Raw genomic sequence first — 21,538 nt, 5'->3', positions numbered from 1 at the left:
TAGTGTTCTGCAAACGGCGAAAACATTAACTTTCTGGCTGTTACAGTTCAGCTCATATCGTAATCGCTAAAGCGGACAGGGAGACGTGTCTGTCGCTTTGGGCGTGATATATCAACGTCAGGTGTTTGCGATTGAACGTTGGGGGTAACATTGACAGAGGTTGGAGGTTCTGTCAAAGCCGCAGGAGGTATCGGCACTGATGGGGGTTCCACTGTTGCGCGAGGTTGCAGTGGGGCACTGATGGCAGTGTTGGTGTCAGGCGGCGATTCAGTTTCGTGGGTGGTTTCTTCCTCGTCATTGTGCGCGGTGGGCTGACCGGAGGAAGGAGGGTCTGGGACGGGTATGTATGACAGTTGATTACGGTGGACTCTGTAGGAATGATTCCTGAGTTAGTGCCGATGAACTTCTTTACCCGGTACCAAGGGCCGTCCTGGGATGAGACGATGTAGCGTGGACGAGATTGAGTCTTGTTCCGTTCAGTGTTGATGTAGACAATTGAGCCTTCAAGGATATTTAGATCGTTACGGGAAGGCTTGCAGCTGATCTGATTGTGGCGCATGTTGTAGATTAAACGGCGGTGGTGTTGTTCTTCTATGAGCTTCTGGTCGTCGAGCGGTAGGGGAGTGGAGGTGAATTGATCACGTTGGGTCCACATTTCTCGAGATGATAAGCCTTGTGAGCGTAACCGTGAATTCAAATTGGCTACTGCTATGGCGAGTTGGGAGTTGGTAACGGTGGAACGGTCTCTGTCAAGCTTGAGGATTTCGTCTTCGAGTTCTTGAATTGACTTCTCCGCGACTGGATTCTTGTTGATGTTTTTCGCACGGCCTAGCTCAATAATGATTCTATGTTAAGCCAAAACTGTGTCCTGGACAAGTTTTTGAAAGCCATGATGCTTGGACTGTATGATGTACGGGCTGAAGTGGAGTAGAGACACAGCAATACTTAAGGCTTCGATTTCGCATGGGATCCATGAGATCTGACGTTCCTTCAACTTGGCACTGAAATATCCAGCAATCTTTAAGGAGCCGTTACGCTGTACGTACAGGGTTGAACCGATACCGGGAAGTTTTTCTGTGCCATCTGTGACAATCCACAGTTGGTCATCTGGTTGAGGGATGGTGATTGAACGGTTGTTGTGTAGATGTAACTGGGAATCACGAAAAACTTGAAGGAGCTCATCGGTCCAGTTAAGAGCGTCGGTGGAGGCTTTGCCAGCAACTAATGATTCTAACGGTGCGAGGTAGGTCGAGCAATTTGGGATGACACGTGATAGAAACTTGTAGGCACCCAAATAGGATCGTAAGCCTTTATCTTTATCGAGGCGAGCACAGGTGGAGAGAGTAGAAATACAATGTGATGAGGCTTTCAAGGTTCCTTCTGACCATATCCAATCGAGAATGGTGGCGGACTTGGGAGCAATAACGGTCTTGCGGGCGGACAACGTTAGTTTGTTAGTGTCAAGTGCTGTCAACACTTTGCGCCAATTCGATAAAGGTTCTCTAGGTGTATTCCCTCCACAGTAAAGATCGTCGGCAACTTTGGCTACGTAGCCGTTCTCAATAAGTTCACCGAGGACGCGGGACATAAGCTCTTCTAATGCAGTTTCCGATCCAGGCATGCCCATCGCAGATCTGGCGTAGACACGGGTGCCACGAAAAGGTGCCGATATTCCACAATATTTAACAGAGTTCCTTGCAAGCGGAATTTGGTAGAATGCTTGGGTGAGGTCAGTTTGGATGATATACTTCCACTGGCCAATTGATTGGAGGGTTGCATTAACGTCAGGCATGAGGGCGGGTTGCGGTTTGGAGTATTGGGCTACTTCACCAAAGGAAGTAACAAGACGAAATCCACCTGAAGGTTTCTTCACGAGAAACGAAGGGTTTAAGATACTCTGGAGTTATACCAAGATCCTCTGGTTTACGAAGGACCTGGAGTCTCTCTAACTCGTCACATTTAGCTTGGAGTTCGTGAAGTTTATCGTTTGAATACTGCGGAACCTTCCCTTTACGTTGAGGAGGTTCAACTGGACCCATATTGACGATTGCTTTGATTGGTCCACTGGCTCCGTTGTATCCTGGAAACGAGGGATCGAATACGGATGAAAATTCTTGATGAAGATCTTTGAAAGCAGACCGGACGTCGGGCGGGAGTTGGTTACTTTCGTCGAGTAAGATGGTGTGTAATGGAGGTGTAGGTGTGATTGCTTCAAATGATTGGTCAGGGAGAGAAGATGGAACAGTTGGTGTTGGATCTGATGCTGGGATGATCTGAGCAAACTGTTGGTTCTTGCGTAGCACTTTGGGTTGGTCCGTGGAGTAAGGTATACGGATCTTGCCAGCTTTCGGGCGGGTGATCATAGGGGGTGGCCATGAAAGGTGTCGGTTGCTGCCATCGCCAGAGCGGGGCTCGAGGACTATGTCTTGTTCATCCCATTCCGGGGCAAAAATTTGCGATTTGTCCTAATAATAAATCTAGTTGGGCTACCTTCTCGGCAGCAGTTCTACGGTTGGGGACGTCTTCTGCATCATCTTGGAAGCCACGAAGGGGAGCTGCTCTGGTTTTCTTCAACCATGTTGTATTAGGCAGTAGAAAGGTGGCGAAGCTAGCATCCAAAGATAAGGTGTACAGCAGATTTTGTCTCCAACTTTCAAACGAAGTTATAGTTTCATTGCGAGTGAGGCTCCACTGTTTAGGAGCTCTGTTGTTCGCCATGATGATTTAGAATGTTTGTTTGCATAAAAGCAGTGAGTCTTGAAGACGATGGTGGTGAGTATGATTCGAATCTATCACCACGATAATTAAGTAGTGGAGACGTGCGTGTTTGTTTACTAACACGAGATATAATATATGTTTCGCAACTAGGTCTACCATTATTACAATAATGCTTTGGTATAACAAATGCTGACTAAGCGTAAAAGTAATAACAACAATAATGGCGCATAAGCCGCGAGCAAACTATAAACGATAATATTGGCGCTATTATTATTAAGATTAAATACCTTCGAATACTTTGTTCAGGTCAGATGAATCTGCAACGTAAGATATCTCTTCTTCTTCGTATGCACTTATCATTTCAATATCACCATCTGTTCCTCCCAACGAAGATGTATCAACATAAAAGGGCTTGCGGAACGAACATTCTGTTTTCGCAAAGCGAAGAAATCCAAAATGTACTACTCCATCATTAATGCAGAATGACAAAAAAGCAACTTATAAGATATTTTTCTGCTGAAGTAATTACTGTACACGTTCTTTTTATAAGCAAGTGTCTGTCCCTATGGCGCTATGTCAGGCTCGCATTACGTTTAGCATTATATTGTTCTTAAAAAAAACAAAAGAGCCAACAAATGATAAAGGTACAAAAAACTGAGTCTGCACATGCTAATAAATGCTATAGAAAAAAAACATGTAGTTATTCAAAAGACCGTCGCCTGGTCGCGTTCTCCCAAACAGCTATGCCAAGGAAGAGAATGTTGGAAAAATTAGAAATGCATGAAGACAGGGGTGTTCCAAAAGCACCTGGAGGTATTTGAAAAGTCACTTGTACTCAATTTTGTAATTTTTTTTTAACAGCCTTTAAAAATCTTCCTGATTAAAATTACAAAAATATTTACTCAATATATACAACTTTCCACAGCATAAAATAACAAAAATTAACGTCGCACGCCGGTTTAGCTGTTTGCTGAACGCATTTAAAGTTCTTTGAGATGTTGGGAAGGTGGCTTAAACACGATGAAATCAAAATCAAAGGGAAGAATTCTCTTCAAAGTTTGACTCTATCCCTCTCGGGTGACGTATCTTTTAACCATATTTTGAAAAAGATTTTTGTGGCAAAAAATAATCAGAAAACAGAAAGGGCGTCATTCCCAAATTACACCATACCGGCGACCAGCGACGTCCGAGACGGCTCTGCATGCAATTGGATTTTTTTTCTCGCTTCGCTCGTGTTATATTTGCCGTAGTTCTTGATGTTTAGGAAAACTTTGATGTCAAGATAAGCGGAGTGAAATAATAAAAAAAAGAGGCAGCCCGGGGGAGGGGGTACTTAGGCAAGAGAAGGGTATGGGTATGTGCCGGCCTTAAAGGTGCCTTTTTTGAAACATGGCAGTTTGAAAAATCGGAAAATCAAACTTCAGTCCCACTAAGAATTTGAAAAATAGGAAAATTTCAACTTTTTGCCCCCAGAAAGATAGAAATTTGGTCAAATTAGTTCCAAAAAGTGAATTAAAATTCACACAATTTCCCTTGTTTCTTCTCCTCTTTATTTTGCTAAGGGTCCGAGGGGCAGGGCCGAAAGTCAGCTCGCAACCATAGTCCCCCTGGAAGGCAGCTAGGACACGCAGACAAAAAAGCGTGATAGCGCAATTTTATGTTGTTTTTTATAAAATAACTTCGTCATAACTTCAGTAATTTTTCAAATTCAACAATGACTTAGATTTACAGCAAAATAATTATCGACATACATGTTTAAAGGTCCCTTTTTACGTAGACTGCTACTTTTTACGAAGAAAGAATTCTAGTTTTTACCGCCTTTTGAATATATTTTTAATTTAGCTGTTCTAACAAACTTGTTATGTGATCCTTGTGTTTTATTTTATATTTGTTCTTTTCTTTAACATGACAGATTCTTTTTAAAAGATTTTCTTTTGTTTTGAAAAGAATTCGAATGTCTCAAATCAAATAAGGTCGTTAATTACTTTACATTCGAAAACATAAAACAAAAAAGAAAAAGTCTAATCTATCAATCAAAAAAAAGTCTTTATAAAACGGGGCGAATCTGATTTAACACATTTGTGGAGCAAGAAGCAAAAGTCATCTTTTAAAAGAACAAAAACATTGCGTACGAAAACGAAAGTAACACAGACAGAAAGACAAAACGACATACAGACTACCGCTATTAATATATAGATATCAAAAATAAAAAATAAAACTCAAAAAATAGCACCGTAGCTGATTGTACTGTTACAGAGAGTATTTTATACAAGGCTTTTGAACTCAAAATAATTTGATGTGTCTTAAAAAAAAATCTTAAGTATCTGTGAAAATAGACCCTCTCTTAAATTAATAATAAAAAGCTCCAGCATAAACAGAACGATGAAGAGCGGTGGAATTTGGCACAGACACCCTTGAGATTAAACTCTATTGACTTCCAATAGTTTCCAATTTCGAAGATGAACCTTCTCCCCCACAGGAGCCCATTTTGTCATTTTGGCCGAAATGAGGTTTGAAGGTTGCCAATTTTTAGAGGGAGCACACTGCGACAGAGAGCAGTAAAATTTGGCACAGAAACCCTTGAGAATAAACTCTATTGACTTCCAATAGTTTCCAATTCCAAAAGTAATCACAGGAACTTCAAAAACCAAATTTGAGAATATCAAACGAATATCAAACGTCAAACGTAGAATATCAAACCAACTTCAACTTAATATCGAATCATATTTTATCGAATCTGGATGGGAATAATAGTGTAATGTTTGCTTGATCTCTAACCACAAAGTCTTTCTCGTTTAATGAAGAATAATTAAAAAACTCAAATAAAACATATACATTATTTTTTACGTCCCGCGTATGCGGATCTTGCCAAAGGATGCTACACTCCCTATTCGGGCGCTCCGCGCCCTCATAACGGTCGTTTGGTAAACATCGGTGACTTCGGTTTCATCGAGACCACCTGAAACGTCTGAAAGTTCTTCACTACACTCGACCTCAAAAGCTTGGTTTTTGTTGGAAATGCAAGATAGCAAACAAGTCATATGTAAACAAATTGTACAACGGGGTTTTTGTTATCTCTTCTGGCTGTGTTTCGGCATCGATGGCAGGATCTTTTAACTTATAATTTTAGAACTTTTCATGTTATTGAGCAACGAAAAATTGAAAAAATCACTTTTAAAAATCAAAAAAAACCTTTTTCTTCGATCTTCTCGATGCAATTTTTCTATTTTCAAACACCTCTGACATCTTTGCCCTTAAAAGGACAACACATTTTGCTGATTCAACATTTCATCGTTAAAAAAATTGCCGTTTTCGGCAATAATTTCCGAAAAGAGCAATAATTGCAGTTTTTATCTTAAACACCCGACTGAGCAATAATACACCGTTTAGGAGTGTCGACTGCGCACGCGTCAATCCAATTTTCCATTGTTTTGATTTTAGCGATCACGGAAAATTCACTCTCCTCCGTAAAAAAACGGTAGGTAAACATCTGGTTCTCATAAGGAAACATAGCAGAAAAACGGTAGGTAAAGAACTCCTTTTAATCATAACTTCTTTTCCTCTTGATGAATTTTTGTGAAATTTTCAGGAGAGACTTATAAAATTATCATTGATATCATGTTCAAATATCTAAATCATTCTCTTTTTAAAAGGAGAGAAAAAAATTCACAATGTTTACATTCCTCTAACCTTTCACAGTACTAAAGTGCGCATTTTTACCTACCATTTTTACCGGGCCTCTGCTATGGAGTACCGTGAAATAGCGAGACTCCTAAACGGTGTATGCAGTTTTTATCTTTTTAAACTTAAATTAATTTGGTCATCATAATCGGCCCCAAAGTATTGCATTGTTGAACAAATTATCGAAAGCTGAGTAATATGTGAGTCGAAAAATATATGGTTACCTGTCAACTGTGAGTGTGCCTTATAACTATGGTGCCTGTAGTAAAAAGCTGCTGCGGCTGCAACGGCTGCTTCCGACCAAAAAATGAAGACGACTGAAAGTCCCGCAACAACGTCTACCATTTTAGGTTGGTCTCGCTTACTAAAGAATTTACATGGATGTGGTCTTACAAAATTTTGGGTAAGTGTGACCACGAAAGTAAGCAAAGAATGATCAATCCACTTTCGATTTTGCTCGACCTTCCTTTCCCATCTCAAACTTTCCTCACTCAGTCGCTTTGGTCGGTCGTCTGCGAAGAATTATTTTGTTTCCGACAAAATGAAGGTAAATACTTTTTCTCTTTGCTATCTTATATCCCAGCATTTTATGCTTTTTCATGATTTCTTCATATAACCCTTTCTGCATCTTAGGGGAGGGGGTCATCACGGCAGGGTGCAAGTGAAATTCAGTCAGGCACATCCTGGCTGGCAAATGAATGGGGTGAGCATTTGCATGGGGTATTCGTCACCCAGTGTAAATGAGATAGGACGTTTCAGGCTAAAAGCGTGAAAATGAATAAAAATGAACTTCAAACTGAAAAAGGGAAAAAAGGAAGAAAACTGGGAACTTTATTTTTTTGTTAAAAGTTTCTTCAATCTTCGAAGACAAAATTGACCCATGGAAAAAAAATTTCATCTATGCAGTTCTTTGAAATGAAGCAAAATATTTCCAACCCGGTTCAATACACCGTTTAGGAGTGTCGACTGCGCACGCGTCAATCCAATTTTCCATTGTTTTGATTTTAGCGATCACGGAAAATTCACTCTCCTCCGTAAAAAAACGGTAGGTAAACATCTGGTTCTCATAAGGAAACATAGCAGAAAAACGGTAGGTAAAGAACTCCTTTTAATCATAACTTCTTTTCCTCTTGATGAATTTTTGTGAAATTTTCACGAGAGACTTATGAATTATCATTGATATCATGTTCAAATATCTAAATCATTCTCTTTAAAGGAGAGACAAAAATTCACAATGTTTACATTCCTCTAACCTTTCACAGTACTAAAGTGCGCATTTTTACCTACCATTTTTACTGGGCCTCTGCAATGGAGTACCGCGAAATGGCGAGACTCCTAAACGGTGTATTAAACTGGGTATTCGGCGCTATTGCGTCACTTTCGTTTTCGACCCCGTTCATTTGCCAATGGTCGCAAGTGAAAAATACCCCGTTCATTTGCCAGGATGTGCCTGACTGAAATTTTACAATCTGCAGACCTAGCTAGAGCTAGACGGGGGTTTGGTTATTATCAGTTAGGGTTAGGGTTGGAGCTGGAGCGTGCGTTTGGTTTGGGAACGTGAAACACGAACACGAACTACCCATGTCTAAACTTTTCAATATATCTCCCCACAGAACTAACAGATTTTTTGAAATTCTGTAAAAAGGTCCAAGTTCCTGAATAGTTTTACTATGTTCTGTGAAAAAAATTATAACCATCAGTGAAATACTTGTTCATCTATTTAAGATTGAAGACAAAAATTTGTGAAGAAAAATAAACCTTGAGCACAAAAAATGCTTTTTTAAACACTTTTTTCCACCGAAAAACAAATAACTTTTACAGACTTACCTTCCCCAAACATTGAAGAAGCCTCTGCTAATTAAAGTAAATGAGATAAGATAAGATTTACAACCTTTCGTCCAAAGCAAAAGACGTGCTTTTCTCGCCGCCATCTTATTTTAGAATGAGAATTCTAGAGAATTCCATTCGGTTCCAGCTCCCGCGGTCTTTTTTCATCCAATCAGATCGCGCAATTTCACTTTCACTTTTTCTAGTCCAATAAGACTGCGGGATAGACCTTTTTTCAAAGAGGCCACCCTGTTGAGTAATTATGTAGTCCAGCAGAAAAACAATGATAAAACCATGCATAATTATTACAATATGCATGATACAGTAATTATACATGGCTCTGTCATTGTTTTTATGGCTGGACTACATAATTATTCATCAGGACGTCCTCTTTGAAAAAAGGTGTATTTGAGTCATGTGACATCTCTATTAAAAAACCCGAGCGAATTAAAATAGAAATACAGGGGGTCACACTACTGGCTACAGGAACTGAAAGCAAGCAATTAAGGCCAATATTTTTGGTTTTTCTGAAGGACAAAAGGTATAGGAAGCTTTACTGAAAGAGGGATAAGGCTGGGACAATCTATTTAAAAGATATGGACAAAAAAAGGCACTTTTTTGGGTGATAATTAAGATTTTACTTAGAAACTTTAATCCTCTTACCCCCGTCTCGCCCCCCTGATATGAGCAAGGGAACCATGTTGGCCAGCCTACTGAAAACTTCAGATCAAAACAAACAAGGAATTAATTCCTGCAACTCAAAGAAAATTGGAAAAAGCTGGTTTTTGACTGTTTCTGATCCTAAAGTGCTATTTTTTGGTAAAAGCTATGCAATTTAAGTTTGGATTTCTAGAAAGCTTACCCATTCATTGTCAATATATTTTTTATTTGAAAGTGATCTCTTCATGGAATAAAAAGATATAGTCAAATCTTGTAGGGTCATTTTTCAAAAAAATTTTGCCAAAATTGATTTTCGCATTTCGCCATTTTACCCTACGCAAACGCACGTGGGGTGTGGGGGTTACAGTCTATGACGGTAAGAAATTTAACCAGAAATATCTATTTTTCAGACTTTCATTCCATGACAAATGTTACTTTCCATATTTCTTTGATAAAAAAACCTTTAATAAACCTATAAAGTATTCGTTCGGCTCGCTATTTTATAGAACAATTTTAACCAAAACAAACAGCCCGATGTTTATGTCTTGAGTTCCTTTTGTTTAGACGATCCGCCCGGCCCTTGAATTTTGCCGATGGTCGGTTTTTTTTTGTGAAATGACACTATTTTGTTGATTATGATTACGGAGATAATTAATCCCACCAACTTTCCGAAAAAAGTTTTGAAATTATCTCCATTATTTTTAAAATGTAAACTGAGCAAGCCCTAGTGAAATTAAAGATGGCTGACTAAGCGATGATGAAAGTGAATGAGAAAATTTAGAGTTTCATAAATTTTTGATGATTTTTAAACTTTGGCGTTAAGAGGTGGGGGTGGGGAGGTTTTCAAATTAGCGTCAATTTGACGTTAGTCGTGGGAAGAATTGATATGTTAGCCTCTAGACTAGTAAACTAGTCGGCTATTACTTATAATAAAACTGTCAATCAAATAATGTATAAACACTAATTAAATATTCAGAGCGCATGAGAGAAAAGGAAAATAACCGACCAGAAGCTTCTTCCAACGCCTTTTTTTTCTTCACCTAAATTCGTAAGGAGAGACATACAGATTTCTGTATGTCTGACCCGTGCGGGATTGCATTTATTTTTCTTTCTCTTTATTGTATTTTTGGAAATGCTAATTTATTTATATGTTCCCATGTTTAATGTTACTATGAAATATCATTTAGTCAAAAAAGTCGGATGGATTCTCAAAAACCTAAAAAAGGTTGTAAAATTAAACAACCTTTTTTGAGGGAAGAAGCTTCTAGTCGTTGAAATTCAGAAAAGACACGCAACCTCACCTCTTCAATTCTTTTTATTTGGAGTTTGAATTTTTTGTATATGGGTCTGTTTTCAATGACTAGTTTACTAGTCTAGTTGGCCTCCATTGATGCAAGTTACCCGACCTCAAGGTAGTTGCATCATGGCTATCAAATTCCAAAATTTTTAAGAGTGCTTTTACCTGTAGGGTTATTTGTTAAAGGGGAACTAAACATTTTTTTGAAAATACCTAAATCACATCACATACTTCCAAGGAATGACCTCTGAAAATATTTTTCTCTAAAAACTTCTCTATCAAAAGATATAGCTCTTTATGTTTACAGAAAATCTAATCTTTTTAAAGCAATGCGTATTTTGTTAGGGGAATAGGTCGAGCCATCTGTTTGACGTAAACACGTTCAGAAAGTAATTGGAAAAGCTCTTACTTTTAGTTGATAGAGAACCTTTAACTTTTTAGTGTAGCCATAACTTTTTATCCACAAATGGTTTAACCAAGAGACCGAATTCATTAAAAAGCCATTTTTGAGTGGAGTAAAACTATGTTTGAACTTTCGAAAACAGGTGAGTGAAAATGATTTTAGAGTCGATTGAAAAAATTGCACTTTTTATTGGAATAAGCTGAAAACCCCAAATTTAGTCCACGTAAAACTGAATCCTTCCTGAAATCAAAAATGATTTTACTATCTTCCTATTATTTCTTGTTCACGAAATATCAAGCTTTAAAGTTGATGAACATACACAAAATTCATAGAAAATATGAACGATATGACGTCACAAACATGTGTAAAGTGGGGGTTCATTTTAAACAAATTATACGTTTTTTAAAGAAGGTTTTATACAAAATAGGAAAGACATTGAGAGTGGAAATTATATTTTTTCGAAATTATACTGTGTTGTGTAGTTCTTGGAGACAAAAAAAGCATGACCTCAAAAAATGTTTAGTTCCCCTTTAAGTTTCATTTTTAAGGTGGATAAAATATGCTGAAAAACTGCTGACTCAGCAAATAATATCAATAATTTCCAATATTTAAACCAAAATATCTCGAGATCTAGACATTGAAAGTTAACAAACCATACCATTTTTGGATAGTACTAATTCAGGGCTATCCAGCTGTGGAAATGATTTTTTCTGGAAATGCCCCTAGAAAAATGCTGACGTCATCGGAAAACGCCCAAAATTGTCGATTTTTAGCCTTAGAAATGCCATTTCTCGGCACCAGGTGGTCGAAACTTAACAAATAACCCCATTTTCTTTATCTACTTTTCACGCTGAATCCGTTGGTAGCCTCAGTTATTTCATTTTCAGATTTCGAAAAAACCGTTAGTAAAGGGGGACCCTTGATAAGTTCTATCGATTAACTAAAAATCGATTTACTCAAAAACTGCAGGAGATTCCAAGGGCAAATTTTTTTTGTCAATTCTACACCCTATTAGGAGCATAATATCAAAAATTTGCCCTGATCTAAGGGGTGCCCTAGGAAAACCATTTTTAAGGCCTCTTTTGAATCTCGGACGCTGGTCTATTAGAATACAGTTAGAAACAATTGAAAGAATCAGAAAATCAGGATAGTAGATAGGAAAGTAGAAAATAGGGGGGAAATAAGAGAGGACGCATTCTGGTGGATGATATTGTTTGTCAACCGGCTGAAACTTTGATTTCTAATAATTTTTGATGACGCTGAGTCCAGTGAAGTAGACTAGGAGCAATTGACGAGGTTGCCATTTTGAAAGAAAAACACAAACATTCCAAATAACAAAAAAACCAACTTGAAGGTGAAAAATATGATTAAGAATGAGAAAAAAACATCAATAACAGATTTTGTTGAATCTCTTATCTTCATTCTTTTTTTACCTGGCAACAACAATGTAAATTTGGCAAAAGCGAAAGCATATTACCATACTACTGCGCCATTTACAGTATAGCCCTAACTGTTCTTATCATTTGGATGAGTTAATGGAATGTTTACCGGGCTCTTAACAGAAAATTGTTTGTTTGAATATAACAAATTACTCCCCAGCCATCAGGAAAACAGGATTAGTTATCTCAACGGATTAGAATAGGTGGATTAAGAACTCATAGAAAACACTCCTCGTTAGGTTATCAAACTTTTTTACGAGTTTGCTAGCAATTAAAACTTGATAAGTTGTAAAAAAGTTGTAAAAAATCATTACTTTCAACATTTTCATTGGTCATTACGTATCACGTGGTACATTTTAAATAAGAAAATGCACTTTTTTAGCCCTTTCTATCCAATGCAGAAATTAGCCAAATAATTTGAAATTTATTTTCCTAATTCTAAATACAGTCTTCTTTCACCAGTATGCAACCCATTCGTGACCCATCGATAGTTTCTTAGTTATAGACCATACGTTAATTTTCACTTATCTGAAGATTGTCATTGACAAAAGATTAAGAATTTACATTAAAACTGGTCTAGCGTTTGTTGATGCTAAAACTTAAGTGCAGGATTTAAAATATTTGCAAAATCATCAAAATTGATCGAATCATAGGACAAATTCGTTTTCGAAACTGTATAAATTGGAAAATTGTTCTTATAAAAACAATGAAAAAACTAAACGAGGAGTGCGCAGAGTCATTTACAGATTTTTCTTGTAACAATGAGAAGACAATGGATCTCTCTTGGGAGCAACGAGAGAAGTTAATCCACCTATTCTAATCCGTTGGTTATCTTTTACCTAGGTAACAGCTGTGTTGTAAAAGACAAACCAATTATATGACGTTACCATTATAAAATTATACTCTGGAGTAATTTGTTATTCAAAAAGCTGTTACTTCCTCACAAACAACTATTTTTAGACCCCTCTTCCCCCACATGTTCATTTTGAAGTTGAGGCAGGTACGACCCTTGGCATGACGTGTTCAACTGAATTTTGGAATTGGCAAAAAAATTGGGAAAAAATATAGAACATTCCCAGAATATCCCCTGAACCACCCTCCCCCATAATTAGAAATTGGGAGGAAAAAAATCTTTTGTCCATCAGTGATCTAGAACTTCCTAATAATCCTATTTCTAAAGTAGGGTGTCAGAATTAGAAGAGTGATGTCAACATTAGACCAACTTACTATTAGGTGCCAAATAAACGCCCCCCCCCCCGCTTGTTAATTTTTCAAAAATTTTCCCACCCCCGGACCTTATTAGGACTCCCCCCCTGTTTATTAATTTTTAAGAATATTTTCAGCTAGCAAGAAGAAGTCGCCTTATTTTGCTCCAAAAAGCATGATTTTAGCCTATATTGACCTTATTTTTGGGTTTTCAGAAGTACAATTTCCAAACCCACCCCCCCCCCCCCAGTTTAATCGAACCCCCCGTTTATTTGGCACCTAAGAGTTCAGTATTGATTTTATGAAATTGTGGAAAATTGTGGAAGATTATTATTGGAAAAGTAAAAACAAGGTGATTTCAGTATCAGAGTATTTTGTCACGTTTGGTAATTTGTAAATCTTTTGTGTAATAAAACACCAATTATAACATCATGATTTAAATAAAAAGATTGATCAGTAAATAAAAGAAAGAATTGTTTACTATCAACTGAAGATTGAAATTGTTTACTATCAACTGAAGATTGAACCTGGACCCGCCCCCTCTTCAAAAGTTAATGTATACTTGACAGACTTGACATGATTTTCCTTTTATTTTTCAAGTATTGAGAGGTCCTAAGATCTATAATTATCCAAACACAGGTTCTAGTTCCACATGGTTCTTTTGTGCCAATATAAATTTACAAATTTCAGGGTCTCTTTTTGAAAGAAGCATACGTCTTTTAAATGAAATTTTGTGAGAATGGTTGCTGAAATATGCACTTAAAAAAGTTATTTTTATTGCTTTTTTGTCCCTTGAAGTACTAAATGTCTTTGTTTTTACTTTTTAAGGTTGAAATCATCAATGCACGTACAAGAGAACCCATTCATGAGCTCAATGATGTCTCAATCTATGCGACTATTGGAGAAATCAAAGAAGCTTTCAGCAAAGCCAAACCCAAATATTACACCTCTCGACAATCATTCCGCACTGAACCTCGTGGTAAAATGTTATCAGATGACACAACCTTAAAATCCTTAGAATTCGAAAATAATGCAAAGCTCTTTTTCAGAGATTTGGGTCCTCAAATTGGTTGGAAAACTGTGTTTTTGACAGAGTATGCTGGTCCATTTTTCCTGTACCCCATTTTCTACATGAGACCATCTTTCATCTATGGTGCAAATGCAGCAGCACAAATGCACCCTGTTGTTCACATTGCTTGTGGTGCTTTTTGTTTTCATTATGCTAAACGATTGTTTGAAACTCAATTCATTCATCGTTTTTCAAATGGTACTATGCCCGTTCGAAATATCTTCAAAAATTCATCTTATTACTGGCTTTTCGCATGTATGGTTGCATATTTCGTCAACCATCCACTTTACACGCCACCCTCTTATGGAGATGCTCAAATTTATGGAAGTCTTGCTGGATTCGTGTTGTGTCAACTTGGTAACTTTTCGTGCCACGTGGCTTTGAGGAATTTGAGACCAGAGGGAACGAAAGAACGTCGAATTCCGAAACCGACTGGCAACCCTTTCACTGCAATGTTTTCATTCGTTTCATGCGCTAACTACACGTACGAAGTTGGATCATGGCTCTTCTTCACTACCATGACACAAGCTTTGACATCAGGGCTTTTTGCTTTTGTAGGTGCCGCCCAGATGACTGTGTGGGCGTTGAAAAAGCATAGAAATTATCGCAAAGAGTTCAAAGACTATCCACGCTCAAGAAAAGCTATTTACCCATTTGTTCTTTAATTGTGACTAGATTTACTTATAATTTGATTACATACAGTGTGCCAAGAAAAAGGTAGAAAATAAATTAAAATCGTAAAAAAGGCCGCAAAAAAAACATTTGTACTAATGAATTTGAATTGCTTCATGAGAAATAAAAATCACTTATACTCTGTGTTATGAGGTTTTTATTTCTAAAATATGTTCCATTTTTTTCTGTGCACACTGTATTATTTGGGCCATATCAACCTTTTTGTATTCCGTTTTCTATTAGGTATATCTTTTGAACTATATTGTCAACTTTTATTGTGAAATATCTAGATTCTGCTAATTATATGAAAGAAAATATTATTCTTATTTTGCATCAAAAATAAGCAAAATATTACAAGACTTTTAAGATAGGGAGGATTGTTTAAAGATCGTTTCAACATTTTTCTTTTTACAAACACCATCGAAGATTTTTCTTTTTAAGATAAAAGTAAAGTCTATTTCAAATTAGCTGGTAGTGTTTTTTCAAACCTCAATAACTTTTTGATAGAATTTGAATTAGTTAGCGGTTTTGTGCTCGTTAAAAAGATAATCCGGAGTGGAATATTATCAAAAAAGAAAAAATTCAAAAGACGGAAAAACGAAAATGAAAAATGAGGAAGAAGAAAATCAACTTCTTGTAGAATAATGATCTTCATTTTTGTATCAGAAACTCTGCATAATTCAAACTTTATCAAAAGTTATTGAGGTATGAAAAAACACTGCCAGCTAATTTGAAATAGACTTTTATTACAAAGAAACTTTTTCAACTATTTTACAAACGTCCTAAACATGCTGTTCTCGAGAATTTCACACGCACAGCCAGTTGTGATAGTTAAAGCGGCATTTCGATTGTTACGGTGACCGATAGCTTTGATATGATGACGTAATTGTCTCTTCTTACAAGCACCTTCTGACATTAAACATTTAGCATCTTCACCGTTGCCACATTGAAAATGAATGAAGGAATTTGGAAAGAAACTAAAAAAAAGAACGTTAATCATATCAACACTTCCGGTTGATTTCGACTTTGCACTTTACATACTGCAATGCACGGGTTGCAAAATTATAGCAGTGCAGTCAAAACATGTGATTACTCGTTTTACATCTCCCAGTAATTACTTTATTAGTGTTGATAAATTCCAACCAACTTGAAAGGGGGGGGTTCGTAGGGGTTCGAAATACCGTTTTCCCGTCAAAATTTTTGCTCAATCCCAGAATCCCGAAAATTGAAAAAAATAATAACACCGTCACACCGGTTTGTACAGGTTTAAATACCGGCATATTGACAAAAAATAAGGCCAAATACCGTCACCGTCTGATTTTAAAATACCGCCTTTTTTTCGTCAAATCCCGTAATACCGTACTAAAAAAGGGCCAATCCGTCACACCGTAAAAGTACAACCCCCCCCCCCCTGAAATGAAGGTCATAAAAATTTCGAGTAAAAGCGTGATTTGACGCAACCCGTGTTTTTTCATCTCTGCAGCTTCATGTACTTTCCCTTTTCATTAGTCATCAGGTTTTGTAAGATAACATAACTAAATCCTCCCACAAAACAAAAAAATAACCACATTGACTACAGTTGGAAAAGGCCATATATCTCATTCATATAAACCTTTTCATAAGTTTCGTCACGAGCAATACTTACCTCGTTTTCAGAATAGTTCTATGGTAATTGAGCCCCAAAGGAGTCATGGTTTCATCCATGATTTCAGTCCCCCCTTAAAACAGAAATTTACCCCTTATCCATTTCCCCCCCTTATCTTCCAAAATTTATTAAAGCTGCCCCTTAAAAGGTACTCCCCCCTTAATTTTCACTCCAATATTTTGATGTCCCCCCTTAAATTATTAGTTTTTTTAAAAAAGTTTGTTATCATACTAAAAAAAACAGATTACATAAAAGAATAAAAAAGAAGTCATTTGTCATCTAATTTAAAAAACACTCGAATTGCAAACCGTGTGAAGTAGACAAGACGAACGAGACAAACAAGAGTAGCAATGCAAAAAACAACAATCTTTCATCTTTTTTACCAACAGCAAACATAACTTGTAAACCTTGATAAGAATCTTATGAGCAGCTAAAAAAGTTTATTAGATTTTGCAATTTTTCTACACCATATTTGTAAATATTTCTCCATAACATAAATCTGACAAAGTGAACATAAAATATAAACAAAGGTTTGTTTTTAAAGAGATCATTTTTTCAATTTCAGGAAACATTCAATTTTAGAAAACATTCGATTTTAGAAAACATTAGATTTTAGAAAACATTCGATTTTAGAAAACATTCGATTTTACAAGATATTCGATTAGATTTTAGAAACATTCGAATTTGAAAAAAAATCAAATTTTAATGCATTTGGCTGAAATACAGATTCTTGAGAAAAGAATTGAGTCTGAAATAAGAATAGGAAATTCTTCTCAACTGTCAAAAATTACTCCCCCCTCAGATAATATTTATTTGTTTCTTTGGTGCCCTTAAGCCCTAGCCCCCCCCTTACTTCAGATTTTCCAAAAATTTGACCCCTTAAAGCTTTTTTTAAAAATTTAAGTCCCCCCTTATTTTAAGGGGGGGGCTGAAACCATGGGAGTTCATTCAAAGCTTACTCGATTTATAAAAGAAACATTTGAAGGCTCAAGGGATTTAATCACCTCGACATCTCGCTCAACATAATAGCTTTAAAACGAGACAGTTGTTGGATTCAAAATAATTTATGAAAAGGACTATTGAAATGAGAAAAAACTTATTAACCATTATCACCAACACCCAACGGGAATGAGCCAAAATGTTCCGTAGGGCACTGAGACAGTGGTATATCTTACCTTTCAGGGATGTAAACAGTGAAACGACAAGATCGACACATAGCGATTGTTGGAGTATGTGGATCCGTTTCACCTACTTCCTGGCAAGCTCCCTCCTTTCGAACACAGATACGATTTTTCCTGACCCCATGAGGGTTCAGGTCATTTCGTGCTCGCCTCTCCTCTGTCGTCATGGTCGATATAACACAGCGACCTCGTCTTTTATCTGGTATGACACCCATGGGTGGTATTATGCCCTGTGGTGGTCTTGGATAAAATGGTTTCTTGCTAGTTGTTTTTCTGAATGGCCAGAGAATGATCTTGCTACAGGTTCTAAAGCCTTTGCTATGGGTAGAACTTGTTAACGACTTTTTGAGCTGGGTAACTTGACGAGAAATGAGTAAAGAGGATCTTCTCGGGCAAATTTTTCCACTGATGGAGGTTTTATACGTTGGTACCTTGATTTTTCGGAAGAAATTTTTGATGCGCTTTTTAATGGTGTTCTCTATGATAATACCATGTGGTACTTTCGTGTGTTGTTTAATGGCGTTTGGATTGAATTTTTTGTTACAGGAAACAGAAGTTTGTTGCATCATCTGAATAGACACCAATGCTACCACACATATGGAAAGCGTCCTCTAAAATCAGAAAAAGTTTTCTAAAGTTTTCTTTCGGTCAAATATGTTGGCAACAGGAGTGTAATCTCTAACTCTCCAGACCTAGTTTTATCTAACATGCTTCCTCGGGGGAAGTGAGTTTTTCGTTTATTGATAGACTATGGCATATTTTAACTGTTTGCTTATTTCAAATCAATTTGGTACCGGAGGAAGTTGACTTTATTTCCCGCCTGCCACTACCTTTGGGGCCGTGATGGATAAATCATATATAACAAAGTACCGTCAAAATCATGTTCAGAAAGAATAAGAAGCCCGATTCTTATTGCAAAAAGACCTCCTTCAAGCAGCTATTGCAAATAAATTAAAACGCGCCACCAATTCGTGCAATTTACGCAATAAAAAGGTCAATAAATCGCTTTTTAAGCAGGAACTTACCATCTTCAATTTCAGCTTTTAAAGTATAAATGACTTCCTTCTGTACTAATCAATATCTTCAAATAACTGTTTACCAATTTGATGAAAGTCCGTTTATTAAAGGCCTCATTCCAGCTGACGTCAGCAAAAATAACAATACATCGTGTCATCAAATAACATACTAACAAAAAAGTCGAGGAAATTAATGGCACTGTTTGTGTTTATGTTTGCTTCTACATTATGAAACGGAACAGCAAAAATGATATTACTGTCACATTTACTAGTATATCTTCCATATTTTGCTTGAGTTGCAAGTTGATTTTTCTGATTTCAAAGAATTTTCTTAAATTTTTGTGTGTATGTGAAAAAATACTAACAAATCTAGAGGATCATCGTTTGAGCCTATAATTTTCATGAAATGTTGAGATGTAAACAGATTTTAGGCCCTTTGATAATAGTGGATTAGAGGACCAGGATTTCTTTCGTGGAACACATTCAGGTTAGGAAGATAAGACAAAAAAGGGACGCATTAAAATTAAAGGGTGTACTCTTAGGTTCCAAATAAACACCCCCCCCCGCTTGTTAATTTTTCGAAAATATTCCACCCCCACCGGACCTTATTAGGACCCCCCCCCCCCCCCGTTTATTATTTTTTAAGAATTTTATCAGCTTTCAAAGAGAAGGTCCGTTATTCAGCTCTAAATAGCCTGCTTTTAGCCTATATTTACCTTATTTTGGGGTTTTTGCAAGTACAATTTCCACCCCGTTTATTAAAATTTAAAAAATTTTCCAAATCCCCCCCGTTTATTTGGAACCTAAGAGTAAATAAGAGAAACAAGATGATATTTGCAGCATCATCGATTGAGCTATGTGTGTCCTACCCATCATGGGCAAAAGTTGGAAAATATTTTTGTTCAAATTTGGTAAAAATTTCATTAATACTCTGTACGAATTTAAGGGTTTATTTTGAAAGTTGAAAGCCTAAAGCAAAACCCTCTGGATTTGATTAAAAATAAAATGATTTCCTGTATTTCCTGGAAAAATCTCGCTCGATCAATTGATTAGTCACAAAAAAATCCATTCCATACACGCTTCCAATAATTAAAGTAATTAATCTTGATGAGCCCAATTTTATAAAACGGAGTTTGAAAACTAACTTAATACCTGTGTTGGTGTGTCGAAAACCTCCTTTAGTTTCTGATTGTCCTGGATACCTCAAAATAGCAATTGCTGCCAGACGCCGTATTGACGTTTGATGGCTTAGCCTATAAATAAAAAATAATTTCAGTAGAAAATTACGCAATGCCTTCAGTTTCGAAGTTGCTTTGTTGTAGGTCTTCATCAACGGTTTGCATGCGTGTAGAAAATTATAATTGTATAATTTCTTAGAAAATCTGAATCACCATATCTTATGACCTTAACACTTTTGACGAATCCAATCGTATCAAATATTAGTCGTTAGGAGAACATCGTAGGTGCTCATCAACGGGTTGTCTGCGGGTGTAGAAAAATACTAGAAACAATGTAGCACAATTATAATTTCTCAGAAAGTCAAAACCGGCTTGGTAATATGTTTTCTCGTACGATTCAGTGTGTCCAAGAAAATTAGTTAGAAGCAGACTGAGGTAGAAACTCATCATGTCAGGCCCTTGTGAAAAGTTCTTGCCCCCGTTGTAACAGTAAACAGCACTCCCCGGGAAAAGTAGGCTGCGCGCATGTTTTTTTGATACTATTTAGCAAAATAAAATACAGGCTTGAAACATGAAATTGGAGGTTCCCTGTGTGGGTAGAAAAAAATCAAATCGACCGAATTTTTACCAAATTTCTACGAAGAACACTCTAAAATGTACTCACATTATGAAACTCAAACCGTTTGAGTTTCATGCTCACATATATACTAAAGAATACATCTTTCCAAAGACAACGACGAATTTTAAACCTTATTTCCACCCAAGCTTTTTCGACTATATTGTGAACTTTAGTGACTCAAAACCCAAACTAGCAGAATTGGTTCCTTTGCTTAGAACTTAACTCGTGCTGAGATGTATGGTGGCCTAGGAGTGCAACAGTGAAAAATATAAAAAAAACATTTGAAAATGGATTTAAAACCAAAATTAAATTGAAATTAATATCAAAGTCAAAATCAAAATCAAAATAAAATTGAAATCAAAATTAAAATTAAAATGAAATGAAATTAAAATCAAAATCAAATTAAAAATGAAATAAAATTGAAAATCAAAATGAAATAAAATTGAAATCAAAATTAGAATGAAATTAAAATAAAAATAAAAATGAAATAACATTAAAATCAAAATTAAATTAAAATCAAAATCAAAATCAAAATCAAATTAAAATCAAAATCAAATTAAAATCAAAATCAAAATGAAATAAAATTGAAATCAAAATAAAACCAAAGTGAAATTGAAATCAAAGTGAAATCAGATTTTTTTGCGTACGTGGCCGAGGAGTGCAACAAGGACAAAAATACAACCCCTCATGGCCTAGGAGTGCAATAGTGCATGGAGGTTGTAAATGAAAAAGTGAGCATGCCAGCAGGACTTGGTGGTTATGGTGAATCTGCAGCAGCAATTGGTGGTGATAGCAATATGGTGATTCTGCAACAGGACACATATTTTCCAATTTTTTTTTCAAATATTTTTTTTAATTTTTTTTTATTTTCAAAATTGTTTTAAATTTTTTTTTACTACAAAATTAAAAAAAAATTGCAAAATATAT

The 21,538-nt window shown here is 36.3% G+C and overlaps 1 protein-coding gene and 1 long non-coding RNA gene across 2 annotated transcripts; one reads left to right on the top strand and one right to left on the bottom strand.

Moving 5' to 3' along the window:
* Nucleotides 1-6,864: 6,864 nt before the first annotated feature.
* LOC136820452 (very-long-chain enoyl-CoA reductase-like) lies at nucleotides 6,865-15,306 on the top strand. The gene is made up of 2 exons (XM_067076637.1): nucleotides 6,865-6,946; nucleotides 14,060-15,306. Exons 1-2 carry the CDS (start codon nucleotides 6,941-6,943, stop codon nucleotides 14,963-14,965), a joined length of 912 nt encoding a protein of 303 aa, XP_066932738.1. The 5' UTR covers nucleotides 6,865-6,940; the 3' UTR covers nucleotides 14,966-15,306.
* A 539-nt stretch (nucleotides 15,307-15,845) lies between these two features.
* Nucleotides 15,846-18,912, bottom strand: LOC136820451 (uncharacterized). Its single transcript, XR_010848587.1, has 3 exons — nucleotides 18,824-18,912; nucleotides 17,793-18,409; nucleotides 15,846-15,949 (listed from the first exon to the last, which is right to left on the bottom strand). It is a non-coding gene; the product is annotated as an uncharacterized lncRNA (long non-coding RNA).
* Between the last annotated feature and the right edge of the window lie 2,626 nt (nucleotides 18,913-21,538).

Source organism: Clytia hemisphaerica, unplaced genomic scaffold, assembly GCF_902728285.1.
Source record: "Clytia hemisphaerica strain Z4C2 unplaced genomic scaffold, Clytia hemisphaerica genome assembly, whole genome shotgun sequence".
In the NCBI taxonomy this organism is placed as follows: Eukaryota; Metazoa; Cnidaria; class Hydrozoa; order Leptothecata; family Clytiidae; genus Clytia; species Clytia hemisphaerica.
The sequence above is the reverse complement of the archived record's forward strand: the minus strand, read 5'-3'. Positions and strand labels throughout refer to the sequence as shown.